This window comes from Mus musculus, chromosome 8, assembly GCF_000001635.26.
Source record: "Mus musculus strain C57BL/6J chromosome 8, GRCm38.p6 C57BL/6J".
NCBI lineage: Eukaryota > Metazoa > Chordata > Mammalia > Rodentia > Muridae > Mus > Mus musculus.
Window position 1 is genome coordinate 21,839,264 of NC_000074.6, and position 23,422 is coordinate 21,862,685.

The window sequence follows — 23,422 nt, forward strand, 5'->3', positions numbered from 1 at the left end:
CTGCCTTTGGATTCCTTTGCCCTAGCTGGGCTGCCTTGTCTGGTCTCAGAGAAAAAGAATATGCTTAGTTCTGCTGTGAGTGGATATCCCAAGGCAGGGTGATACCCAAGGGGAATTTCCCTTTCTCTGAGGACGAGGGGAGAGGGCTAGGGGAGGAGGGATTTGTAAGGGTCTGGATGAGAGTAGAGGGGAGAGGGAGCTGTGATCAGGATGTAAAGTGAGTTAATTAATTAATTAATTAGTTAATTAAAAGGGGGGGCAACAGCTGCTACTAAGGAAGAACTCTAAACCCTGGATCAGCTTATCTTCTGTCCAGAGAGTGCTTACAGATGAGCTACCCCATAGGAACTCTAGGCTGTCAGACTTCTTCCTCTTATAGGCTTTCTGACTCATTTTGGCCCGAATGATATTAGCATATACTACATTGTCAGAGAACATTCAGACTTGCTAAGCAGAAAGTTACAGCAACACAGGCATGAGGCAATAAATTAGAGCTGCCAGAATTAAAGCCAAATCTCTGCAGAGTTTAGCATGAATACCTATCAACAGCACTGGAAATGCCTCAGGACACAGAGCAGGAGGGAGAGCTAATGAGCTTCACCCACAGTGGCAGGCAACCCTCACGATTCCTGAGACTTTCAGTCCTGCTGTGGTTACTGACCCTCTCTGGAGTCTGAGTGCCCTTTCTACCAGCCATGAGGACTCTCTGCTCTCTGCTGCTGATATGCTGCCTCCTTTTCTCATATACCACTCCAGGTAAGCCTGAGGGCCTTCAGCACCTGCTCAGGACTGGGGACATGGACGCAGAAAACTGGCGGAGGGAGAAGCTGTGATCCTGTCAGGGATTTGGACCTATTCAGGAGCAGACCCAAGTCCTATGCCTGACATGGAGGAAAGTCTTGTAGCAAAGAGGTTCTTCTTCATCTTCAGTGAAGCTCCTCACACACACACACAGAGGCCAGCTTCTGGTCCACAGACAGGCATTTCCATACTCACCCAAGTCACTAAGAGGTCTTCCCCAGGTACCCTGACTCAGGGCATGTGCCACCACTCCTGCAACAGGGACTGGGACTTTCCCAAAGCATGTTCAAGCAGTCAGGGTAGTATTCTATTCCCTGAGGGAATGTCTCCATTGTTTAATGGGTACTTCTTGTCCACCTTAGAAGATCCCACATGCTCTGAGCCAACACAATCTATCTCTGACTCAGGAGCAGGTAGGTTCCAGTAAAAAGAAATGAAAGATATATTTTCCCAGTCTGTCACTTCTTTTGATCCAGATCAAGTCACAAGTTTCTGGTTCTTACTTCCTTCAGCTGAACAGTGAAGTTATTGCAGAAATCAAAGCTGTAAAATTCTATGGATAACAGTATACATTTCTCAAAGCACGTCTCTCTCTCTCTCTCTCTCTCTCTCTCTGTGTGTGTGTGTGTGTGCGTGTGCGTGTGCGTGTGCGTGTGTGTGTGTGTAAGAGAAAGAACCTCTGGTGTTCTCTCTAGGTGGGTCTATGAGCACTGATCATGCTCTGTGTATGTGAGGGTACACCAGTGATACTCTCTGGGTATGTCTATGAGCACTGATGATGATGATGGTGGTGGTGGTGGTGGTGTGTGTGTGTGTGTGTGTGTGTGTGTACACCAATGATACTGTTACTGAGTTTGTCTGAGAAAACTGATGATGATCTGTGTGTGTGTTTGTGTGTCTGTGAGCACTGATGATGTTCTGTGTGTGTTTTTGTGTGTCTGTGGGCACTAAGGATGATCTGTGTATGTGTTTGTGTGTCTGTGAGAACTGATACAGCCAGAGGAAGCTTCATTGGTGCTCACAGACATACCCAAAGATAACACCATCAGGGCCTTTAGCGGTCCACAGTGCAGAAAAGATGTCAATGAAAGTGATCTGTTTACTGTTGAGCAGGACTCTAAACAAACCCAATGTCTGATCATATCAGATGCGCACAGCCATGGGATGCTGCAGTTGTGAGGACAGAGTCATCCAGCCTCACAGGTAGTCTCCTTGGATTGGGAAAACGAAAAGCAATAAGAGGATATTCTGAGACTCTTTCCATGGTGAACTGCAAACTGGCTCGTCAACTTTGAGAACTAAGCAAATGATAACACAGACCACATATCCCTTTACATTCCAGTGTGTGTGTGTGTGTGTGTGTGTGTGTGTGTGTGTGTGTGTGTAGGTATGTACTATAGTTCATATAATTGGTCTCTATGAAAAATCTGAAGGCCACTACATACATACCCCATGTCTGCCCCATGCATGCTTCATGCACAGCCCATGCACTTCTAAAGAACACAGTGCTGGGGGCAAGTGGCATAGACATTCATTTACCACATGGCAGGAAGGGGCTAAGACATAGAGAGGAGCATGCAAGGGCAAAGATTCCATCTGCCCCTTGTGAGCTACTTTTCCTAAACTGCCTAGAAATGTTCACATTAGGGCCATGAACCAGAAACAAGATCTACAACATGTGAGCCATTTCATGTTTTATAACATTTTTATATCCAAACCATCACCATATCCTATTCAGGCACCTTTGTATGTTTACATCTTGGCAGGAGTTCTTTATGTTTCTAACTTGCTACCCTGCTAGCTGTTTCTCAATCTAACTAAATTAACAATAGAAATTAACCACAGCACTTCTCACAAGAATCCATTGGTAGCTGTGTAGGCTTACTTCAAGGCCTTCTACTCTATGCTATTGATGTTTTTTGCTTCTGTGCTGATGCCATACTGTTTCTGTATACTACAATACAGCTCTGAGGTATAAATGGAAGGGATATCATAGCCCCTCCAACATTGTTCTTTCTGCTCAGAAATGCTGTCACTCTTTTGGAGTCCCTCACATTGTCGTATGAACTTAAGGATTGTATGTTTTCACTGCTCCTGTGAGGAATGTCCTTGGGATTTTGGTGGGGTTGCCTTGACTCTGTAGATCAATTTCATTGTCATGGATTTATAACATTAGTAATGAGCTGACACACAAAAATTGGAGAACTTCCTATCTCCTAGTGTCTTTTTCAGTTTCTTTCTTCAATGCTGAAGACCTCTCATTGTTATGGATTTTAACATCTTTGATTATGTGTGTATGAGCCTATACATATTTTAGAGATTATTGCAAGGGGACTCAACAGTTTCCAGAGAACAAAATTGAATGAACAAAGCCTCTTCTCCTGATAAGTACATAGAATGCTTTGTATATATTTTCTGCCAACCAAGAAGATTAGTGTCTGATATAAATACCTCATTTAATGTCAATTATCTGTAAATGCCTGTCTCCAAAACCGATCACATTCTAGGATACTAAAAAATTGGAACTTCTGAGAAGGAATTTTCAGAGCATTTGTGTCAGCCCATAAATTACCAGAGGATGTGTGTAAAATTACCACTTGATGGTTACCAGGTGTATCACAGCATAATTTTGTTCCATCCTAGATACTATTGAAGACTAATCTAGGATACGTTCTATGTGTACTGTGATAGCCCACAGAAGGCAGAATAAGTACCAATTTCTGAAACCTACAAAAATTTCCCAAGGCAACCACAGTATTAGTGTAACACTAACAATTATAGGTTTGGGTGGAAATTGTGGTGAGAAGTCTGGAAACTTGGACCGGAGTCAGAATGACCAATCTGACTACTAAGGAGAGATGAAGTCCGTCAGACGAAGTTCCTGGTGCAGTAATGCCTATACCATTAAGAGATCATATATATGGCAACTTAGCCACAACTGTAAGATGGAATAATAGGTGTATTGGGGAAGAAGTGAGAGTCTAAATATCCAACATGAAAGCTACACTCATAATTCTGCTGCTCACCCTTGCCAAGTGTGTGATTTCATTACCTGTCTTCAAGGTTCAATTTCGAGACAATTGCTTGGAAGGGAAAATTGTCCCATGAACTTAGACATGTTATCTATCTATCTTGTATCCCCAAAATGTTCTCAAACATTTGGCATTATAGCTATGACTCTAAAGGATATTTACTCTCTCCTTGCAGCTGTTGGAAGTTTAAAAAGTATTGGATACGAAGCAGAACTTGACCACTGCCACACCAATGGAGGGTACTGTGTCAGAGCCATTTGTCCTCCTTCTGCCAGGCGTCCTGGGAGCTGTTTCCCAGAGAAGAACCCCTGTTGCAAGTACATGAAATGATTAGAAGGAAGCACATGGAAGTCAAGTGACAGATGTGTAATTGATGTTTCAATAAAGGAAACATTTTTTTAAGCTTATCAACTTCACATTCTATTGAAACCTGTGTTTTGGCTTAGAAAGGATTAAGAATATGCAAGGCAAATGTTCAGGTTTAGGACAGGAGAGGGGACATTCCAGAAATCCTGCCTAGTCCTGAGTAATGATTTGAGCAATGTCACTCGTATGTGAATTTATTGTCAAACCACATGTGAGCAGTACAGAATAACCACACAAGACTGGAGAGTGAAAACAGATCCCAGACCTTATGAGGGCTAACAGAGTATAACTCTTTCCTGGTCTCAAATTTATGTAAGTCTCCATTTGCAGATCTAGGGCTTACAAGGCTTAGGGCAGTGGATGTCGGTTGTATTAGAACCTCATTTATAACAATAAGTTGTCCCAACAAAGCTTTTTCCCAAGGGATAATGTCTAAGTTTTGAGATCAGCATTTTTTTAGTCAATAATACACACACATACACACAAAAAAATTAGTTTTTGCTGTTTGGTTCTTCATACAATATATTTTGACTATATACTTTCCCTTCCCCCAACTCCAAATAGATACCTTCCCCACACAATCCACTTACTTCTCTCTTAAATTAAAAAAAAAAGAAAAGAAAAACAAAAGAAACTATGCACAAACATACATTCACACCTGAGAGAGAGACAGAGACAGAGACAGAGAGGGACAGAAAGGAGAGACTGACAGAGAGACAAAGAGACAGAGAGACAGAAAGAGAATATGGAGTTTATTTTGTGTCAGGAAACTATTACTGAGCACAATATCTGCCCTTATGGGGTTGATAATTCTCCTGTTGCTCCAATTGCCATAGAATGAAGGCATCACAGTATTGCACTATTGAACATGGAGAAATTGAGTTGGTGCTCAATGAGAATATCCTACTGTCTGGTGTTCATAGCACAGAAGGCCCTATGTCTGCTAGCAGACAAGAAAATAATCATCAGTCTCACCCAGCTATAAACATGCTGCAAGCTACAGCAGGGATCTTCCTGCACAGAACACCCACTGGTGCAATAGAATCCAAATGTTATGGGTGTATCCAACCACTTCTTTATTGATTCAAAACCTCCTTCATGATATGATAGTCATACCTGATATGTGGCCAAGAACATGAAATGACATAGATCAAATGCCATAGGGTAAAACCTATGAGGAAGTCAGGTGCAAGTCATATGACTTGGCGGCAGTCCCAAAGGCAGAAGGATCCTGTTGCAGCGTCATTCTTCCTGGCAAATTGAGCACGCACAAGAAAAACCTACTGTAGTTACTCTATTATATTAACATACTAATAAAATGACACTTATGGACATATTGCTATATCCATAGATCAGTACATCACTCATCCTGCCTCAGAGATACTTCTTAGACTAGATAGAAATTAACACAGAGAATTCAACAAGGTTCTCGCTCCCCTTGTTCTGGCTTGTTTCACTGGCCTTTTGTCCTCCTGGTCCACTCCAGGGTGTCACTAATTATTGTGCCTTGCCTTCTCTCTCTGGGATCAGAGAGGATGAAACCTTAATTCCCACCTTCTAAATGTCCCAAACCTGATTGATCAAGATGTAAATTAAGAGAAAATAAGCACAAATATCATCCAAAACTTATTTTCCCATGCATTCAGAGTTGGTACAGAACATTTTCCAACTAAACACCCTGGAAGAAAACACTCCTCTAGACTTTGGCTTAATTTTTCCTAAAATATATAGATGTTAGCAGGTATGGAGTCATAGCTTGTGCTCCAGCAAGCTATATTAGTACACTTATCTTTCCAGGATAATTAAAATCATATAACTACTAGTGAAAAGCAGAAAAAGGAGCCATATCTGACATGATCATATTAGGAAAAAAAAAACAACCATTAACTCCCACTACAATCCAGTGTACATTTGAGATTCTGATACTGAGGACAAGTTTTAGACAGAAGGTGGGAGAGAGAAGATCAGGCCAAGATGTGGTCTCACCATCATTGTATCAGCTCAAGATCATCTGGCAAGTTGTAAATCTTTCTCCTGGAGGTAAGTTCTTTCTCTGAATTCTCTATAAGTTTCCTACTTTTCTTCTTCAAAAAGGTGATTCCTAGCAGGATTCTAATTTATTTGGGACCACCGTTTCAATAATCTGATAGCTAAAGATTGGGGCACAAGATAATATTTTGGAATATATTCACTCTTACCAGGCATGCGTAGTACATAAGCATACAACCAAGAATAACATGATATCAAGGACCAAATGCATATGAGGAACACAGTCACATAAATTAAATACAAATGAGCCATGGAACACATTATACACAGTATTATGTAGCTATTTTATACACAATATTGCACACAGTATAATAACATGCTCTGTAAGAAGATGGAAGACATCAATAGCATAAGTCATCACTGAAAAATAAATTTTGCTTCCTAACAGCCAAAAGCAGGACAAAATGAGAAAATATATAAAAGTAAGGTGATGATACACTCAACAAGTTATCCAGTTAAAAGAACCTCAGAGAGAGGCGAGTTTCATGGGGTCCCCTGACCTCCATTCTCTGGCTCTGGCTCTGGCTCTGGCTCTGGCTCTGGCTCTGGCTCTGGCTCTGGCTCTGGCTCTGGCTCTGGCTCTGGCTCTGGCTCTGGCTCTGGCTCTGGCTCTGGCTTGCCCTTCAATCCTGAGGAGGCTTATGCAGTTATCTTCTTTCTGTCATTTGGACTAGATAATCTCAATGGAGCTGATTTGAAGTTCATGGATTCTTTCCCATTGGCTCACATCTACTGTTTAGCTCAATTTAGATTTTCCTTTTCAACACTAGAGTTATTACTTTTTTGCATAGTGAAAATTTTTTCTAGAGCCCAGAAAATTAACAAATCTGCTATTTCATAGAGGTAGATATCCCCCTCTGGGGGATACTAATTTGAGAGCACCGAAAATTTGTATTCCTATCAAAATCTTACCAAACATCTCCAAGGCAACACAATTATACCACAGGAATTGCATACCCCATATATGTGCTACTTGCTGTTCTTTTACCCACTCCTTGTTTCACCCCTCTCTACGTATTCTGTTTCTATGTATGTGCTGTGATTTCTTCTGAGATTCCATATGGCAGCAAGACCAGATACTGCTGGCTATATTTCTATGCCTAGCTTATTTTATGTAGTATAATGTTGTCCAGACTGATCAACGAAGTAAATGACATGATCTTCTGAAACTGTAATTTATTCCTGTGCTTAAGGGCACTTTCCCTCTATATTTCTCTGCATTTTAAGATTTTAAGTATAATTCAATTAAGTGCTTTTCTGAGATGGACATGCCAATAATCCCAACACTTGGGAGACTAAGTAGGGGCATCACAAGTTGAAGGCCAGTTTGAGGTGTCAAGTGAGCTCAAAGATAGAATCTATACACTCAACAAGCTGGCCACAGAGAAAATCTATGCCTAAAAGGAAATGTTTTCCTGAGATCCAATGTAGTTTCATTTTCACTTCTTGCTTCACTTGCACATGCTATTTATACACCTTTTGCTTAATTTTCAAGTCTGTGAAACATTTTCTAATTACATTGGTGAAGTTGGAGTCCTCACGACCTGACAACCCAGCCATTAATACATGGGTCGTTGGAGGAGGCTTAGATCAAGTGAAGATAAGGATGTATTTGTGATTGTTGCATTCAGAGGAAAACCAGGAACTAGCTTGTAAGTTTGTGGGTTATTAAATACCTGAGCCTACTCATACCACCTTAACACACACACACTCAGGTCCCTGAAGAGAATGTGGTTAACATTTTTGAATTATATATACAGACTTAAATGGATATCAAACCCAGAAAGCTATTGACAAGGTGAGGTGTATACAGTGGTTTAATAGGGGTATGGGCTAGTTGGGGGAGAGTTTTCTCTAGACCAGAGGCATCCCTAGTAAACAGGGCTTTCCATAGTGTGGCTTTTGGGACCTTAAGGCTAAAATATGTATAAAAGCAGCTTGAAGATCTCTAGCCCTTATCTCATTCTGTCTTGGGGCAAAACAACAAATCCAGCTGTCTGCCCCATAACTGCTAGCACAATAGCAAACTCATTGGTCTTTCCATAGGCTACAATAGCAATGTAGGTTTGATTAGGTTCCTCCAAACTGATGTTATCCCTCTAATCTTCTTCAGTGCAGTATTTTACAGATGCTCACACTTCCTGGACTGAGAAGTTAAGCCTTGAACTATAGTGAGCCTTGCTGTATAAAAACCCTAGGATGGGCATATAGGCTGTGCCTATGGCCAGGGAGCCCCTCTATACTACTGGCTGGAGGATGGGCAGGTTCCTCTCACTTGTCCATGGATTTTAGTCTCCAGGACCTCCTTCTTTCTGAGATCAGATGACAAACATGGCATGCTCTCTTACCTTTCTGGTGACCTGCATATCTATCCACAGACTTTGCTGGTGCCATTTTAAACTGATTATGTCTACTACTTCTACATTCTAGACTTTTACGGGAGAAGTCTAAGTGGCATGTGCATATCCATTTCTACCATCCCAATCTGTTGGCTACACCACAGGTCTTAAAGACCATAGTGAGAGACAGATGCTAGGCAAGCCATCTCCAAATGCCTCTTGCCCTGCATCATATCCCAAGTAAGATGATGGGAATTTTCAAGTGATACTGTACATTATGTGGTAATTTGAATATATCTGTTCTTTCATGACCAGAGAAGGATCATGGCCATCTTCCTATCTGTCTAGCTGATTATTCATACATTCATATTTCCTTTATGTACTCCCTGACAAGATATAAACACACACACACACATGTTAACCTTCCTGGGTAACATATTTTAAAATCTTACTAATTTACTGTCCAGACAGTTCTTTCTTAGCTTAAATTTACCATTCAGCACTGTTTAAGTGTTCTGCACAATATTTGTCTGTGCTCAGAAGACTGCTTTGCATACTCTGGAGTAAAGAGCTTGTTTTTCATTACATATAAACTTCAACTATAAAAATAATGCAATACTTTAATCGTGTACACAATAAAGATGAAATAATTTAAATCATCAATGATATTTACGTTGGACTTTAGATTGATTTTAAATAATTTCAAGAATTTTACATCAATTATGTGAACATTTGCTGTTTATAAAGAAGGGGAGCTACATTTGAGGGTTTTATCTTAATCTAGCTTTGATGGTTTTACACTGCTTTTGTCTTCTTGCAATATGTAATATCCCCTCAAGGAGAGAGCTTGCTTTGATATTGTCCTGTTTTGAAAACAATGATAATTTTTCCAAGACTTAACAATGTTTTTGTGATCACCTGGGAATACTTTTTGAGAGTGGAGTAGATGAGACAATGAGAAGACACATACTCAGTCTTGCATTCCTGTAGAAAGATGGCTTCACAGAGAGTTTTGTAGGTCATCCATGCTCCTCACTCTGTAGAGTTTGGCTCCTGATTTAGCTGATCCTGAGTGTAGATGAGCAGTCATAACTGTCTCTAAAGTCCAGAGACCAGAGAGGTGGTTTTAAATATACAAGTTCTTACAGCAGCCCATCTGCAACACAAGAAAAAGAGCCACAAGGCATCCAGTTCCCTTGTGAAAAGTTTGCCCCTGGGCCAAAACCTCAACTTGTAGTCCAGGTATGGTGTTGCATGCCTTTAACCCCAGCACTTGCAGGGTAAAAGTAGGAGGACCAGGAACTAAAGGTCCTCTTTGACTACATATAGATATTGGGTAATAGATACTGGTGTAAGCTACATGCAAACCTAGAATAGAAATAAAACAATCAAAAAACATCCCAGAGTTTACAGTTTCCACCTGAGTGATGAGCCCTAGAAATGCATGAGGTTTTGTATTTTTATGTCTGCTGAGGCTACAGAGAATTAAGAGCTTGTTTTATTGTTTTATTAGTTTCTTTGTGCATATATACTTGAACAGGAGTATGTATGTGTCTGAATGTGTGTGTGTGTGTGTTTTCCAGAAACTAACATTGTGTTATGTAGTTGATGCTTGTTAAATTAGAAGAGTTGGGTGTTCTTACATTCACACTATCATTCTCTGAAAATGTCAATGACCAGAAATGGAGTGAATCTTCAAGCTGTACTGTATTGAGAGTTAGTGATCTGAGAAGGCATACAGTTAACAATTTAGAAAAGACTGCCCTGTGTACCCTCTCCAGCCAGCCAGCTTTACAGACAGATGGTGGATGTTGGAACAGGGTCACCAAACCCTGTCAGTCATACTTGAGCTCAGTAATGTCATACTGCTCAGGTAACCAGCCACAATTCTGAGACTCATGACATCTGTGCTTCTCACTGGTTCTCATTCCTTATATTCTTCCTTATTCCATACATGAAAAAAGGAAAATATGGGGTAGGGAGTACAAAAGCAGAATTGGGCTACTACAGGATATAGAAGACTTGAAGTAGGGGACCCACAAAAACACTCTTTGACTGAAACTGCACCAATATAATCTAATGCATATGATGACTTTTCAAAAACTAAAATATTAACTTCTTTAAACACTGAAAGTATAGTTTGAAAATAATTAAATATCAAGGAAGAAGAAGACCAAAGGTGGTTTGGAAGGAGGAACAAGAAGAGGAAATTCAGCTGGTGCAAAGACACAGTTATACAGGACTCAAGTCTACACTGAGGGATATGAGGATTCCAGAGAGAACTATTATATTATATGCCCAACATTTGCTAACTTGGAAGAGCCCAGACATTATTACATTTGCAAAAGTCAACTATATAAGATAGAATGCTAGTCTGCTGACTTATAGACATTCACTAGGAATTTGCACACCAAAACACACTATTAATACTCTTTAAATACATACACTAAGAAAAATGAAATAGCATGGGACTCTATGCTATTAAAGAGGTCAGCTACTACTTTTTTACCCAGAGTTAAATTTTAATGATATTAGGAGTTAGGAAAAATGTGGAGTATTTTCTATGACAATACACTTTTGATGGGAGATTGAATAGAACACATCTCTCTTAAAGGAAATTTGGAACATGGTGTAACAATGATCATATAGACTATTAAACAGTGTTAATTTTATTAGCTGGTATACTTATTAAAGATAATGTAACTGCTCTTAATGTCAAAAATGTTAGCACCCTGTATGTTAATGACAGAATGAGATTAGGTCCATCCAGGAAACAAAATTAATGCCTTCATTAACAAAGGAATAATACTATATATTATGTGTAAATTTCTCCTTATACATTGAAAAGATGTATAAAAGGGAACATCTAGTTGAATCTGCAGAGAATTTTCTTAAATGTGTTCTGTTGAAATTGTACAGCATAATGAACTGATGTGTAAAATTGGAAAATGGACTTCCAGACCTAAAAAGACAAGAAAGCCTATTGATCTCTAATATGTGGTATCCAAATCCAGTGAAGTACATTGCGTGTCTTATCTATCATGGGTCAGGGGGAAAAGAGAGCTAATTACAGGACAATAGACCAAAGTTTTCTCATTCAGAAAGATGAGTTTAATAATGGGATACTACCATATAAAGAAGGGTCCCTTTGCTATCTAGTCTGCCAAACTCTCCAATCCAGCATGAAGACAATGGCCCTCTTCCCAATGCACTTTGCTCTGGTACAGCATCTCTACCTAGTCTGAAAGGTCATTTAGCAATGTCCCTAAGTCACCCTGAATTCCTGTTCTCTTTGCTCTGATCACAGGGGCCTCCTTCCAATACTCTTCAAACTTACCCAACAAGGCTGGTCCTCAATGCATTGCTTTTTGCTGGTGCCTCACCTTGGTGCCCCTGGCCACCATAACATGCTATTCTTTGGGATTTTATGAAGTTCCTACATTCTCGATGAGACTTTAAGTCATCCTCTCTCTAAAAGTCAACATTCTGTACCCATTGTTCTCACTAAATTTACTATTTTCTGGCATGGGATGTGTTTTACCTGCATATCTTCCTCATGGTTAGTCATGCTAGGTAGAGTATAACATAGAGGAGCATAGTGAGCCTGATAATGATTGAATGTGTGAATGTAAACAACAATTGAAGGAAAGATGGTGGGTACTAGATATTTGTTGAGCAATTGAGTGAACAAAGTAGAGAAATAATGTTAGATTTAAGACAAATAATGAAACATCTGTGGGATTTTTGTACAAGGAAGGCTGGAAAACCTCCCTTACCCCTCTCATCCTCATTCCCTCTTTGAGTCATCTCAAATAGTCATGAATTCCTTCAGACTACACTCAAGGTTAATCTTATTCCCTATTTTAACATTTATCCTACATACGAACAAAAATCTTTCTTGAGTAACTTTTGTTCTCTTCGCTTAAAAAAAAAAAAAAAAAACACTGACCTCCTACAATTAAATATCTACAGCTTTATTGGTAAACTATCTTCAGTCTAGAGGCCAGGTGTCCCAGCCATTACTACAGTGTGGTTGCTCCAAAAAGGAGGAAGGGTAGATGAGCTATTCATTGCTGTTTTCCAGGATCACTTCCTGTTGACTGGCATGACTTCCATGGATCATTCCACCAATTTGCCTCAGTTCATTGTTTGGAACTGCATTATTTCAGGTACTTCAGCTACTAACTCCCCACACCCCTGAAAAAAATCATATCTGAATTATAGGTTTCTATTTCCCAGAAAGCCATCTCTAACTACAGGCTTTAGCACCTACCAACAAATGACTACAAGTTAGGGATCTTATTTCCTCTTCTCTCCTGGATTCACATACACTCATTCATCTCCTCACTGTGAATGCCTTAGAGTCCAACATCTCTAGACAATCTCTGTGCCCTCCCTTGTACTGTGTGGGCAGCTTTGGTTGAAATAACTCATCTCTACCCTGTGGTCCCTCCTTCTCAGTGGTTACCAGTCCCAAGAACTCTACTTCTTTACATCCCCTGACTGGTGGCTTCCTCTCAACTCTTTTCTCTATCTCAGTCATAATTGATTGTCTTCAACTTTAAGTGCAATCACCTCTTCCCCGGTCTGTTTGCTTCTCATCTCTACTACATTCTTAAGTCTGTTGTTAGAATGAGCACAGGCAAGCTGTTGGCATCACAGAGAACCTGATACAACTCCCTCTTGGTTAGCACTCCAAGGTTTTATGCTCACGTGGCCTCAGTGGCATTGTACCAGTTCCCACAGGGAGAACTCCTGTTCCTGTGAAGTGACCTCCCTGGATGCTGTACTTGAACCCTCCTCATCTAATGGATTAATGATCATTCTCTTCTCCTGGTTCACTAAATTTCATTGCGAAACCTCCCTCCAAGAGGCAAGACTGCTGGGCAAGAGAAAAAAAAAAAAACCTAGCAAATTAACCATCTACTTAATCCCCTGCTGATAGGCTACAGGTTTTAGTTGTCAAAGCCAGCAGGTTTTTATCCATGCATTTACTTGCAAACTTCATTTTTCTTAACAAGTGAAGAATATTCTTTTTTATTGGTTATCTTATTTATTTATATTTCCAATGTTATCCTCCTTCCAGGTTTCCCCTCTGCAAACCCCCTATCCTATGGCTTCTTTCTCCTGCTTCTATGAGGGAACTCACCCACCCAAACACCCACTCCTGCCTTGCTGTCGTATCATTCACCGACATTGGGATATTGTGTCTCCACAGCACAAAGGGCATCCCCTCCCAATGATGCCAAATAAGGCAATCTTGTGCTACATAAGCAGTTGGAGCCATTGGTCCCTCCATGTGTACTCTTTGGTTGGTGGTTTAACTCCTGGGAGCTCTAGGCGGGGTGGTTGATTGATATTGTTGTTCTTACTGTGGGGTTGCTCACTCCAATGGTTGGCTTAAAGCATCTCCATCTGTATTGGTCAGGCTTTGGCAGAGCCTCTAAAGAGACAGTCATTGAGGCTCCTGACAGCAAGTGCTTCTTGGCTTCAGTAATAGTGTCTGGGTTTAGAGTCTGGAGATGGGATCATTCCCTAGGTAGGGCAGCCAACAGTTTCTACCTCTAAGAATGAGCAAGAAAGATTTGGGGGTAGTTTAAAATTTATCACAAAGCATTCAGTATAGTTAGAGATCTAGTGGGCCAGAGACCATCAGTCTTTAAAGCTACTTCTATGTCCAATTCCATATCCTGCTTCACCCACTCCAGGCTGAGCACACTCCTGGAATGGCACAGGGGATGGTCCCTGATTGGAAGAAGATTCAGGAAAAGTATACTTTGAGTTTAAAGAATAAACTATATCCGAAATGTTTTCTCTTTAAAGAAATTGGATTTTCTTCTATCAACTGACTCTTAACAACACATTATATACAAAGCAATCTGCTTTGTTCAGTGTCTACCAAAATATAGATTGTGTTATATATACTTTACTTGGTGTATATTGTGATGCTTGACTACTCTACAAAGTAAAGCAGGAAACTATCTATGTACATTGGGAAGAAAGTCCCACACCCCATCCATCCACAGTACCGCAGAAGATGTTCACACTCTAAAGCTGAAAGCTTCCTCCTCCCTCTAGCAGGTACAATTCAGGAGACAATACTCTTCTTCCTTGGTCATCACAAAGACAGTTGTCAAGAGACTAGGGGCTTACTAGATAGCAAAACAAAACAATACAAAATAAAACAAACTAACTCATCGAATTTATCCAAACCAACATGTCTAAGTTAAACACTGTGCCACATCCCTCACTTTCCAAAGGAGCCTCAAAATAACCCTGCTCCTTCCCTTGCAATCTTATTCCCTCAGAAGTACTGATGTATGCCTGCAGCAGGCTCTGCCTTCTGCTCCAGGACCTTCTGGAATTGCGGGCAGGTGTGTATTCCCACCCTTAGAGGAGGAACTACTGCCACTTGCTTTTTTTCTGGGAATGCAGTGTCAGTTTTCTGTAACAGGGTGACCAATAGCATATAGACCATACTCCAGAGTAAGCACTATGGGGAAGATCAACAGTTAATAGACATGAATTGGAATCAACTGGTTTAAGAAAGACATGAGTGTTGGATGTTCAGGGAGGTGTTTGTGGGTCTGCAAGGAGTTGGTGAAAGAGGAGAATGAAAATGAAGCATTGTATGAAATTCTCAGGAAAATAATATTATTGAAAATTTTAAACCCATTTAAAACTTTTACCTCATTTATTTATTACTTTACATCTCAACCACAGATTCCCTACCTCCTTCTCTATGCATACCACTTCCCCTCTTCCCACATCCTCCCCCTCCACGCCCCCTACCCCACCACCATCTCCTCCTCTGGTTTTCTTCAGAATAAGAGAGGAATGTCATGAATCTCAATTAGCCATGACATATCAAGTTTAAAATGCAATTTCTTAACATGGGAAAAATTAACCTTGCTTTCTATACATCCTGTGTGTTTCTCATTATCACATCTGACTGACCATTACACAAACATTAAAAAGTTTTGTTTAAAACCTCCTCTCTCACAAACATCCAAAGCCATGCTTTACCTGACAACATTACTCAGCCAAGTTAATAAATAATATTAAATATCAACCCATCTTCAGTGCCACCTTTCCAGTTACACATTCTCTTGTGCATTCTGTACACCAGCACACTAAAAAGACATTTTATTATCTATGCATGTCAGTCACATCTCAGGAATCCAGGTTGGCTTTGCCTATTAAAGAAAAGGTTATCTGGGAAACATCTTGCAATGGAACCAATTGAAAGGACACTCTGCTCCCGCTGCTTCCATAAAACAGAGCTTGGAGCTTCATCTTTGATCTTAAATGCCCAAGCAAGCACTACAGCAAGTGGAGGGTGGTGTGAACCTGAAGAACAAAGCCACGGGAAGCTGGTACAAACTGCAATATCTGAATGTAAGAGAGTAACAAAATGTTCCGGGTAAGGATCAGAGGCTAGAAATAATATACTTGGCATTCCAGAATTACTGTCAAATGAGAAAAATTAAATAAACAGAGGAGAAATTTTTGAGTAAATGGATAAAATTCTAAAATGTAAAAGATGAGGGGGAAGAAAGATGAAAATACATTTTGCACACTCAAGAAATTCTCTAGTGAAACAAAGTAGGAAAATGTCAGAGAGAAAGTAGTGTAAAATCCAAGAGCTCTTGTTGGAAATTTTTGTTTGAGTGTGTGTGTGTGTGTGTGTGTGTGTGTGTGTGTGTAAAATTGAGAGAGAAAAGGAAATACCACAAGGAAAGAGCAGCAGACTGCCACAGTTCAACAACACAACAAACAAGAGCTGCAGATGTCACTCAAATGTCAGAGTGCTTCTCCTGCCTCTGAGTCCTGGCTTTGATCCCCAGTTCCACAATGACACAACATCATGGTATATGCCATCAACAGTGGATTGAAGCAGGAGGATGACAAGTTGAAGGTCATCTTCAACTACTTAGGAAGTTTGGGATTCTCCTGGATTACATAAACAATTGCCAGAAAAACACACCAGCATAAACTAACAAACACAGGCTAAAAGAGAAAAAAAAAAAAAGTCCTATACTTTCTAAGGAAATATTTAAAATGGAGCCTAATTGGATTTAAGGCTGCTCAACAGGAGGAAAGTATGCCTGGCTCTAGAAACCTATTCATCTACCTAGGACTACAGAGACCATAGACCCTACAGGAGGAGCTAGTGACACCAGTTTCTTAAACCTCTAATTTTCACCCATGTATGCTATATCCTAACTGACTCCCTGTGTTGAAGAGAAACAATGTACATGTCTGCTGAAGCATGGCTGTTTCATGGACCATGTGGACAAGGACAGCAGCAGGCAGGTGCCCAAAGGCTCACAGTGTTAGAGTTCCATTTTATTAAGAAAGTTTAAGCTGAGCAGGACTGGGAATAAGATCTTCCCTGCAAGTGGAAGTCTATGGTGAATCTGGGACCCCTTTTATTCTGAGTTTGTGTAAAGTGTCCAAAGTATGAAAAATTATAGTAATATCTAATTCATAATAATGTGAAGGCTTGGGAAGGATAACTGACTTCCCCTGGGCTTGGTCCTCAGGTGATTATAGGTGATGTGATTAATGAGCAGAAATGCCTAAAGTGCCATGACTGGGTAAGAATCTGGAAAAGATCTAGCACTTCAAAGACAGGGCACGCACACTGAGGGCACAAGTGTCCTATAAGAGGCAGATGTTACAGGCAATTTGCAATGTTCTTTTCCAGTAATGCTTTGGCTGGGTACCTTGCTCTAACAAAGACTGACAAATGACAAACACAAAGTAATAAGGTATTTTCTTTTCCCACCACCGCAACTAAAAGACCATGGTAATACAAGGCCTTCTGGAGACAGTGCTCACCCAGTCAATTCTCCCATGAACATTTTTACGTACATTCTTCTCCCATTTTCTTTACAAGCGTTTGTCATTCTTTACGTTTTGGAAAACATGGCATTCTTTTTTATCCTGCTCCTGTTTTTACCCCAAACATCCCCCATGGCTTTAGTCCTTCATCTCATAACCTCATAGATGCCCTGGTCCAGAACTTATGATGCTTGACAGCTCTTTCCTTCCAGCTGCTCCCTCAGCTGAAATGGCCAGTAGCTAAGGATATAGGACACAGTGTTGTGAAGATGTCTATGTTGTAAATGATGTAAAGATACCCCTGTCTGTTGGACAATGTAGCCAACTGCTTCAGTTTCTTAGAAAAAGTTCTACCCAAGTCTCAGCTATACCACTCCTAGGCATATACACAAAAGATGCTCCACTATACAACAAGGAAATTTACTCCACTATGTTCATAGCAGCTTTACTCATAATAGGCAGAAACTGGCAACAACTAAGATATCCCTCAATAGAAGAATGGATAAAGTATGTGTGGTTAATCTATGCAATGGAATACTGTTCAGCTATTAAAAATAAGCACATCATGAAATTTGCAGGTAAATGGTTAGAACTAGAAAAGATCATCCTGATTGAGGTAACCCAGACCCAATAGAACATGTATGATATGTTCTCACTTATAAGTAAATATTACCCATAAAGTACACAATAACCATGTTATGCTGAACAGATCCAAAGAAGCCAAATAACAAAGAAGACCCAAGGAAGGAAGGTTGACTCTTTCTCAGAAGGAGAAGAAAATGAAAATGGAAGTTGATAGAGGGAGGCAGCTGGGTGGGAAAGGGAGTGAGGAGGGAGATAGGGAGAATGATCGTGTGGGGAGGGGGAGAGGGCTGGGAGTAAGAATGGAAATCAGTAGGAAAAATACTTGGGACTAACCAGAGACTGACACAAGGAAGACTACTGGGAATTTATAGGGGTGACCCTAGTTAAACTCAGAGATTCTGGTGATATGGAAACTGAAGTGGTCACCTCCTACAGCCAAGTAGGGTTTCCAGTAGAGGAAGGGGAATAGCAACCCATCCACAACACCTTCAACTCGGATTTCTCCTATCTACACTATGCTCAGAGATAAAGAATGAGCAGAGGTTTAGCAAATGGCCAACCAATGACTGGCCCAACTTAAGACCCATCCAATGTAAGAGAGCCAATTCCTGACATGATTCATGCCTACAGGAGCCTAGCATAACTGTCCCTTAAGTGGCTTTGCCCAGAAGTGATAGAAGGAGATACAAAAATCAACACCCAGATATTAGAGGAAGTTCAAGAGTCTTGTAGAAGAGTGGGGGCAAGAATTGATGGAGTCAAGGGGTCAAAGATACATAAGAAAACCTACAGAGTCAACTTCCTTGGGCATATGGGAGCTCACAGAGACCGAACCATCAATCAAACAGCATGCAGGGACTGGACTTAGGACCCTACACATTTGTTGTTGCAGCTTGGTTTTCATATAGGTCCCCTAACAACTGGAGAGGGTGCTATCTCTGATTCTGTTGCCTGCCTTTGGATCCCTTTCCCCTCTCTGGGCTACCTTGTCTGGTCTCAGAGAAAAAGAATGTGCTTAGTCCTGCTGTGAGTGGATATCCCAAGGCAGAGTGTACCCAAGGGGAATTTCCCTTTCTCTGAGGACAAGAGAAGGGGGATTGGGGAGGGTAATTTGGAAGGGTGTGACTGGCAGAAAAAGAGATAGGGGACTGTGATCAAGATGTAAAGTGCATTAATCAATTAACTAAATAATAAATTAATTAAACAGACGGGCAAGAGCTGCTACTGAAAAAAAAAACTCTCAAAACTCAATCAGCTTAGCTTCTGTTCAGAGGGTTTGCAGCTGAGCTACCCTGTAAGAACTGTGGGCTGTCAGGTTTCTTCGTCTTATAGGCTTTCTGTTTCATTTTGCCCAGAATGATACTAGCAGATGCTACACTGTCAAAGAACATTCAGATTGTCTACCCTGAAAGTTTCAGCAATCCAGGCAAGGGGCATAAGAGAGCTTCAAGAATAAAAGCAAAATCCTTTACAGAGCTTAGCATGAACACCAATCAAGAGCACTGAAATGCCTCAAGACAAACAGCAGGAGGGAGAGTTAATGAGCTTCCCCCTCAGGGGCAGGCAACCCTCAGGATTCCTGAGACTTTCAGTCCTGCTGTGGTTACTGACCCTCTCTGGAGTCTGAGTGCCCTTTCTACCAGCCATGAGGACTCTCTGCTCTCTGCTGCTGATATGCTGCCTCCTTTTCTCATATACCACCCCAGGTAAGCCTGAGGACCTTCAGCACCTGCTCAGGACATGGAGATGCAGAAAACTGAAGCAGGGAGAAGATGTGATCCTGGCAGGGATTTGGACCTATTCAGGAGCAGACCCAAGTCCTATGCCTGACATGGAGGAAAGTCTTGTAGCAAAGGGATTCTTCTTCATCTTCAGTGAAGCTCCTCACACACACACACACACACACGCCAGCTTCTGGTCCACAGACAGGCATTTCCATACTCACCCAAGTCACTAAGAGGTCTTCCCCATGTGCCCTGACTCAGGGCATGTGCCACCACTCCTGCAACAGGGACTGGGACTTTCCCAAAGCATGTTCAAGCAGTCAGGGTAGTATTCTATTCCCTGAGGGAATGTCTCCATTGTTTAATGGGTACTTCTTGTCCAGCTTAGAAGATCCCACATGCTCTGAGCCAACACAATCTATCTCTGACTCAGGAGCAAGTGGGTTCCAGTAAAAAGAAATGAAAGATATATTTTCCCAGTCTGTTACTTCTGTTGATCCAGATCAAGTCACAAGTTTCTGGTTCTTACTTCCTTCAGCTGAACAGTGAAGTTATTACAGAAATCGAAGATATGAAAGTCTATGGATAACATTAGTATACTTTTCTAAAAACATCCTCTCTCTCTCTCTCTCTCTCTCTCTCTCTCTCTCTACCTATCCCTCCCTCCCCCTCTCTCTCTCTTTCTTTATGTGTTTGTGTGTGTGTTTGTTTGTGTGTGTGTGTGTGTGTGTGTAAGAGAGAGCACCATAGATGCTCTCTCTAGGTGGGTATGAGCACTGATAATGCTCTGTGTATGTGAGTGTATACCAATGATACTCGCTGGATATGTCTATGAGCACTGATGATGATCTTTGTGTGTGTGTGTGTGTGTGTAAGAGAGAGAGAGAGAGAGAGAGAGAGAGAGAGAGAGAGAGAGAGAACCACGAGTGTTCTCTCTAGGTGGGTCTGTGAGCACTGATCATGCTCTGCGTATGTGACTATACACCAGTGATACTCTCTGGATGTGTCTATGAGCACTGATGATGATGATGATGGTGTGTGGGTGTGTGTGTGTACACCAATGATACTCTCTCTGAGTTTTTCTGAGTAAACTGCTGATGATCTCTGTGTGTGTTTGTGTGTCTATAGGCACTGATGATGATCTGTGTATGTGTTTGTGTGTATGTGAGAACTGATACAGCCAGAGGAAGCATCATTGGTGCTCACAGACATACCCAGAGATAACATCATCAGGGCCTTTTGTAGTCCTCAGAGCAGAAAAGATGTCAATGCAAGAGATCTGTCTACTGCTCAGCAGGATTAACAGAAGTATCTCTAAACAAACTCAATGTCTGATCACAGCAGACACCCACAGCCATGGGATGCTGCAGTTGTGAGGATAGAGTCATTCACCCTCACAGGTAGTCTCCTTGGATTGGGAAAATGAAAAGCAGTAAGAGGATATTCTGAGACTCTTTCCATGGTGAACTGCAAACTGACTTGTCAACTTCTGTCTGATGCCATACTGTTTCTGTATACTACAATACAGCTCTGAACTATACATGGAAGGGATATCAAAGCCCCTACAACATTGTTCTTTCTGCTCAGAAATGCTTTCACTGTTTTTTTTAGTCCTTTACATTGTCATATGAACTTAAGGATTGTTATGTTTTCACTATTCCTGTCAAAAATGTTCTTTGGACTTTGGTAGGAATGCCTTGACTCTGTAGATCAATTTTAGTGTGGTTGCCTTGGGAAAGGGCTTTGTATCATTAGTAAGTAAGCTGACACACAAATATGGAAGACCTTCCTACCTCCTAGTGTCTTTTTCAGTTCCTTTCTTCAATGCTGAAGATCACTCATTGTCATGGTTTTTAACATCTTTGAATAAGTACATATGAGCCTGTACATATTTTAGAGACTATTGCTTGGGGCTCAGCAACTTTCTAGACAGCAAACTTGAACAAACAAAGCCTCTTCTCTTGGCTGGTGATAAATACATAAAATTCCTTGTATATTCTTTCTGCCAATCAATTCAGATTAGTGTCTGATATAAATAGCTTATTTAATGTCAATTACCCGTAAATACCTATCTCCAAAAACAATCACACTCTATAATCCTAAAGGATTTGAATTTCTGAGCAGGAATTTTCAGAGCATTTGTGTCAGCCCATAAATTACCAGAGGGTATGTGTAAAATTACCACTTGATGGTTACCAGGTGTATCACAGAGTAATTTTTTTCCATCGTGGATGCTGTTGAAGATTAATGTCGGATATATTTTATGTGTACTGTGATGTCTCACAGAAGGCAGAATAAGTATGAATTTCTGAAACCTATGAAAATTTCCCAAGGCAACCACGATATCAGAATAGCACTAATGATCATAAGGTTTGCTAGAAATTGTGGTGAGAAGACTGGAAACTTGGATGGGAGTCAGAAGGACCAATCTGATTAAAGAGGAGAAAAGGGGCACTTCAGAATAAGTTCCTGGTGCAGTAATGACTATAGTGTTAAGAAATATTGTATATGGCATCTTAGGCACAACTGTAATATGGAATAATATGTGTATTGGGGAAGAAGCGAGAGTCTAAATATCAAACATAAAAGCTACACTCATAATTCTGCTTCTCATTCTTCCAAAATGTGTGATTTCATTACCCGTCTTCAAGGTTCAATTCCAAGACAATTGCTTGGAAGAGAAAATTGTCCCATGAACTTAAACATGTTATCTATCTATCTTGTATCCCCAAAATGTTCTCCAATATTTGGCATTATAGCTATGACTCTAAAGGATATTTACTCTCTCCTTGCAGCTGTTGGAGATCTAAAACATCTTATACTCAAAGCACAACTTACACGGTGCTACAAGTTCGGAGGGTTCTGTCACTATAATATTTGTCCTGGTAATAGCAGGTTTATGAGTAACTGTCACCCAGAGAATCTCCGCTGTTGCAAGAACATAAAACAATTTTAAGGAAGCACATGGAAGTCAAGTGACAGATGTGTAACTGATTTTTAATAAAGGAAACATTTTTAAAACTTATCTACTTCAGATCCTATTGAAACCTGTGTTTTGGTTTAGAAAGGATTAAGAATATACAAGGCTAATGTCCAGGTTTAGGACAGGAGAGGGGACATTCCAGAAATCCTGCCTAGTCCTGAGTAATGATTTGAGCAATGTCACTCTTACGTGAATTTATTGTCAAATCACATGTGAGCAGTGCAGAAGAACCACACAAGACTGAAGAGGGAACACAGCTCTTAGGCCTCCTGGGACCTAACAGTGGGTAACTCTTCCATGGTATCAAATTTAAGTAGGGCTTCATTTGCAGATGTAGGGATTCCAGGGCTTGGGACAATAGAAGGTTGTTGTATTAGAACCTCATTTAAAACAGTAAGTTGTCCCACCAAATTTTATCCCTTGGGAAAATGTCTCAATTTTCAGATCAGCATTTTTTTATTCAATCACACACACACACACACCCTTTGTTTTTATTTTTTGGTTCTTCATACAACATATTTTGAATATATACTTTCTCTTCCATCAACTTCAAATATACCCTGCCATACACATTCCACTAAGTTTCTCACTTAAATAAAACAAAAACAAAAGAAACTGTACACAAACATGCATTCATACCCAACAGAGAGGGGGGAGGAAGACAGAGACAGAATATGGAGTCTATTTTGTGTAAGG

The 23,422-nt window shown here is 40.6% G+C and overlaps 2 protein-coding genes across 2 annotated transcripts; both read left to right on the forward strand.

Annotated features, from left to right (window-relative positions):
• The first annotated feature begins 662 nt into the window (after positions 1–662).
• Defb2 (defensin beta 2) lies at positions 663–4,219 on the forward strand. The gene is made up of 2 exons (NM_010030.1): positions 663–756; positions 4,009–4,219. Exons 1-2 carry the CDS (start codon positions 696–698, stop codon positions 4,161–4,163), a joined length of 216 nt encoding a protein of 71 aa, NP_034160.1. The 5' UTR covers positions 663–695; the 3' UTR covers positions 4,164–4,219.
• Positions 4,220–19,637: 15,418 nt separating this feature from the next.
• On the forward strand, positions 19,638–22,748 carry Defb10 (defensin beta 10). Its single transcript, NM_139225.1, has 2 exons — positions 19,638–19,725; positions 22,539–22,748. Exons 1-2 carry the CDS (start codon positions 19,665–19,667, stop codon positions 22,697–22,699), a joined length of 222 nt encoding a protein of 73 aa, NP_631971.1. The 5' UTR covers positions 19,638–19,664; the 3' UTR covers positions 22,700–22,748.
• The last annotated feature ends 674 nt before the right edge of the window (positions 22,749–23,422 follow it).

Bases quoted from the DNA above. Each gene is read 5' to 3' on its own strand.
- Defb2 (NM_010030.1), top strand. From the start codon at position 696: ATGAGGACTCTCTGCTCTCTGCTGCTGATATGCTGCCTCCTTTTCTCA. The intron at 757-4,008 runs GTAAGCCTGAGG...CTCTCCTTGCAG, and splicing joins TTTCTCATATACCACTCCAG to CTGTTGGAAGTTTAAAAAGT.
- Defb10 (NM_139225.1), top strand. From the start codon at position 19,665: ATGAGGACTCTCTGCTCTCTGCTGCTGATATGCTGCCTCCTTTTCTCA. The intron at 19,726-22,538 runs GTAAGCCTGAGG...CTCTCCTTGCAG, and splicing joins TTTCTCATATACCACCCCAG to CTGTTGGAGATCTAAAACAT.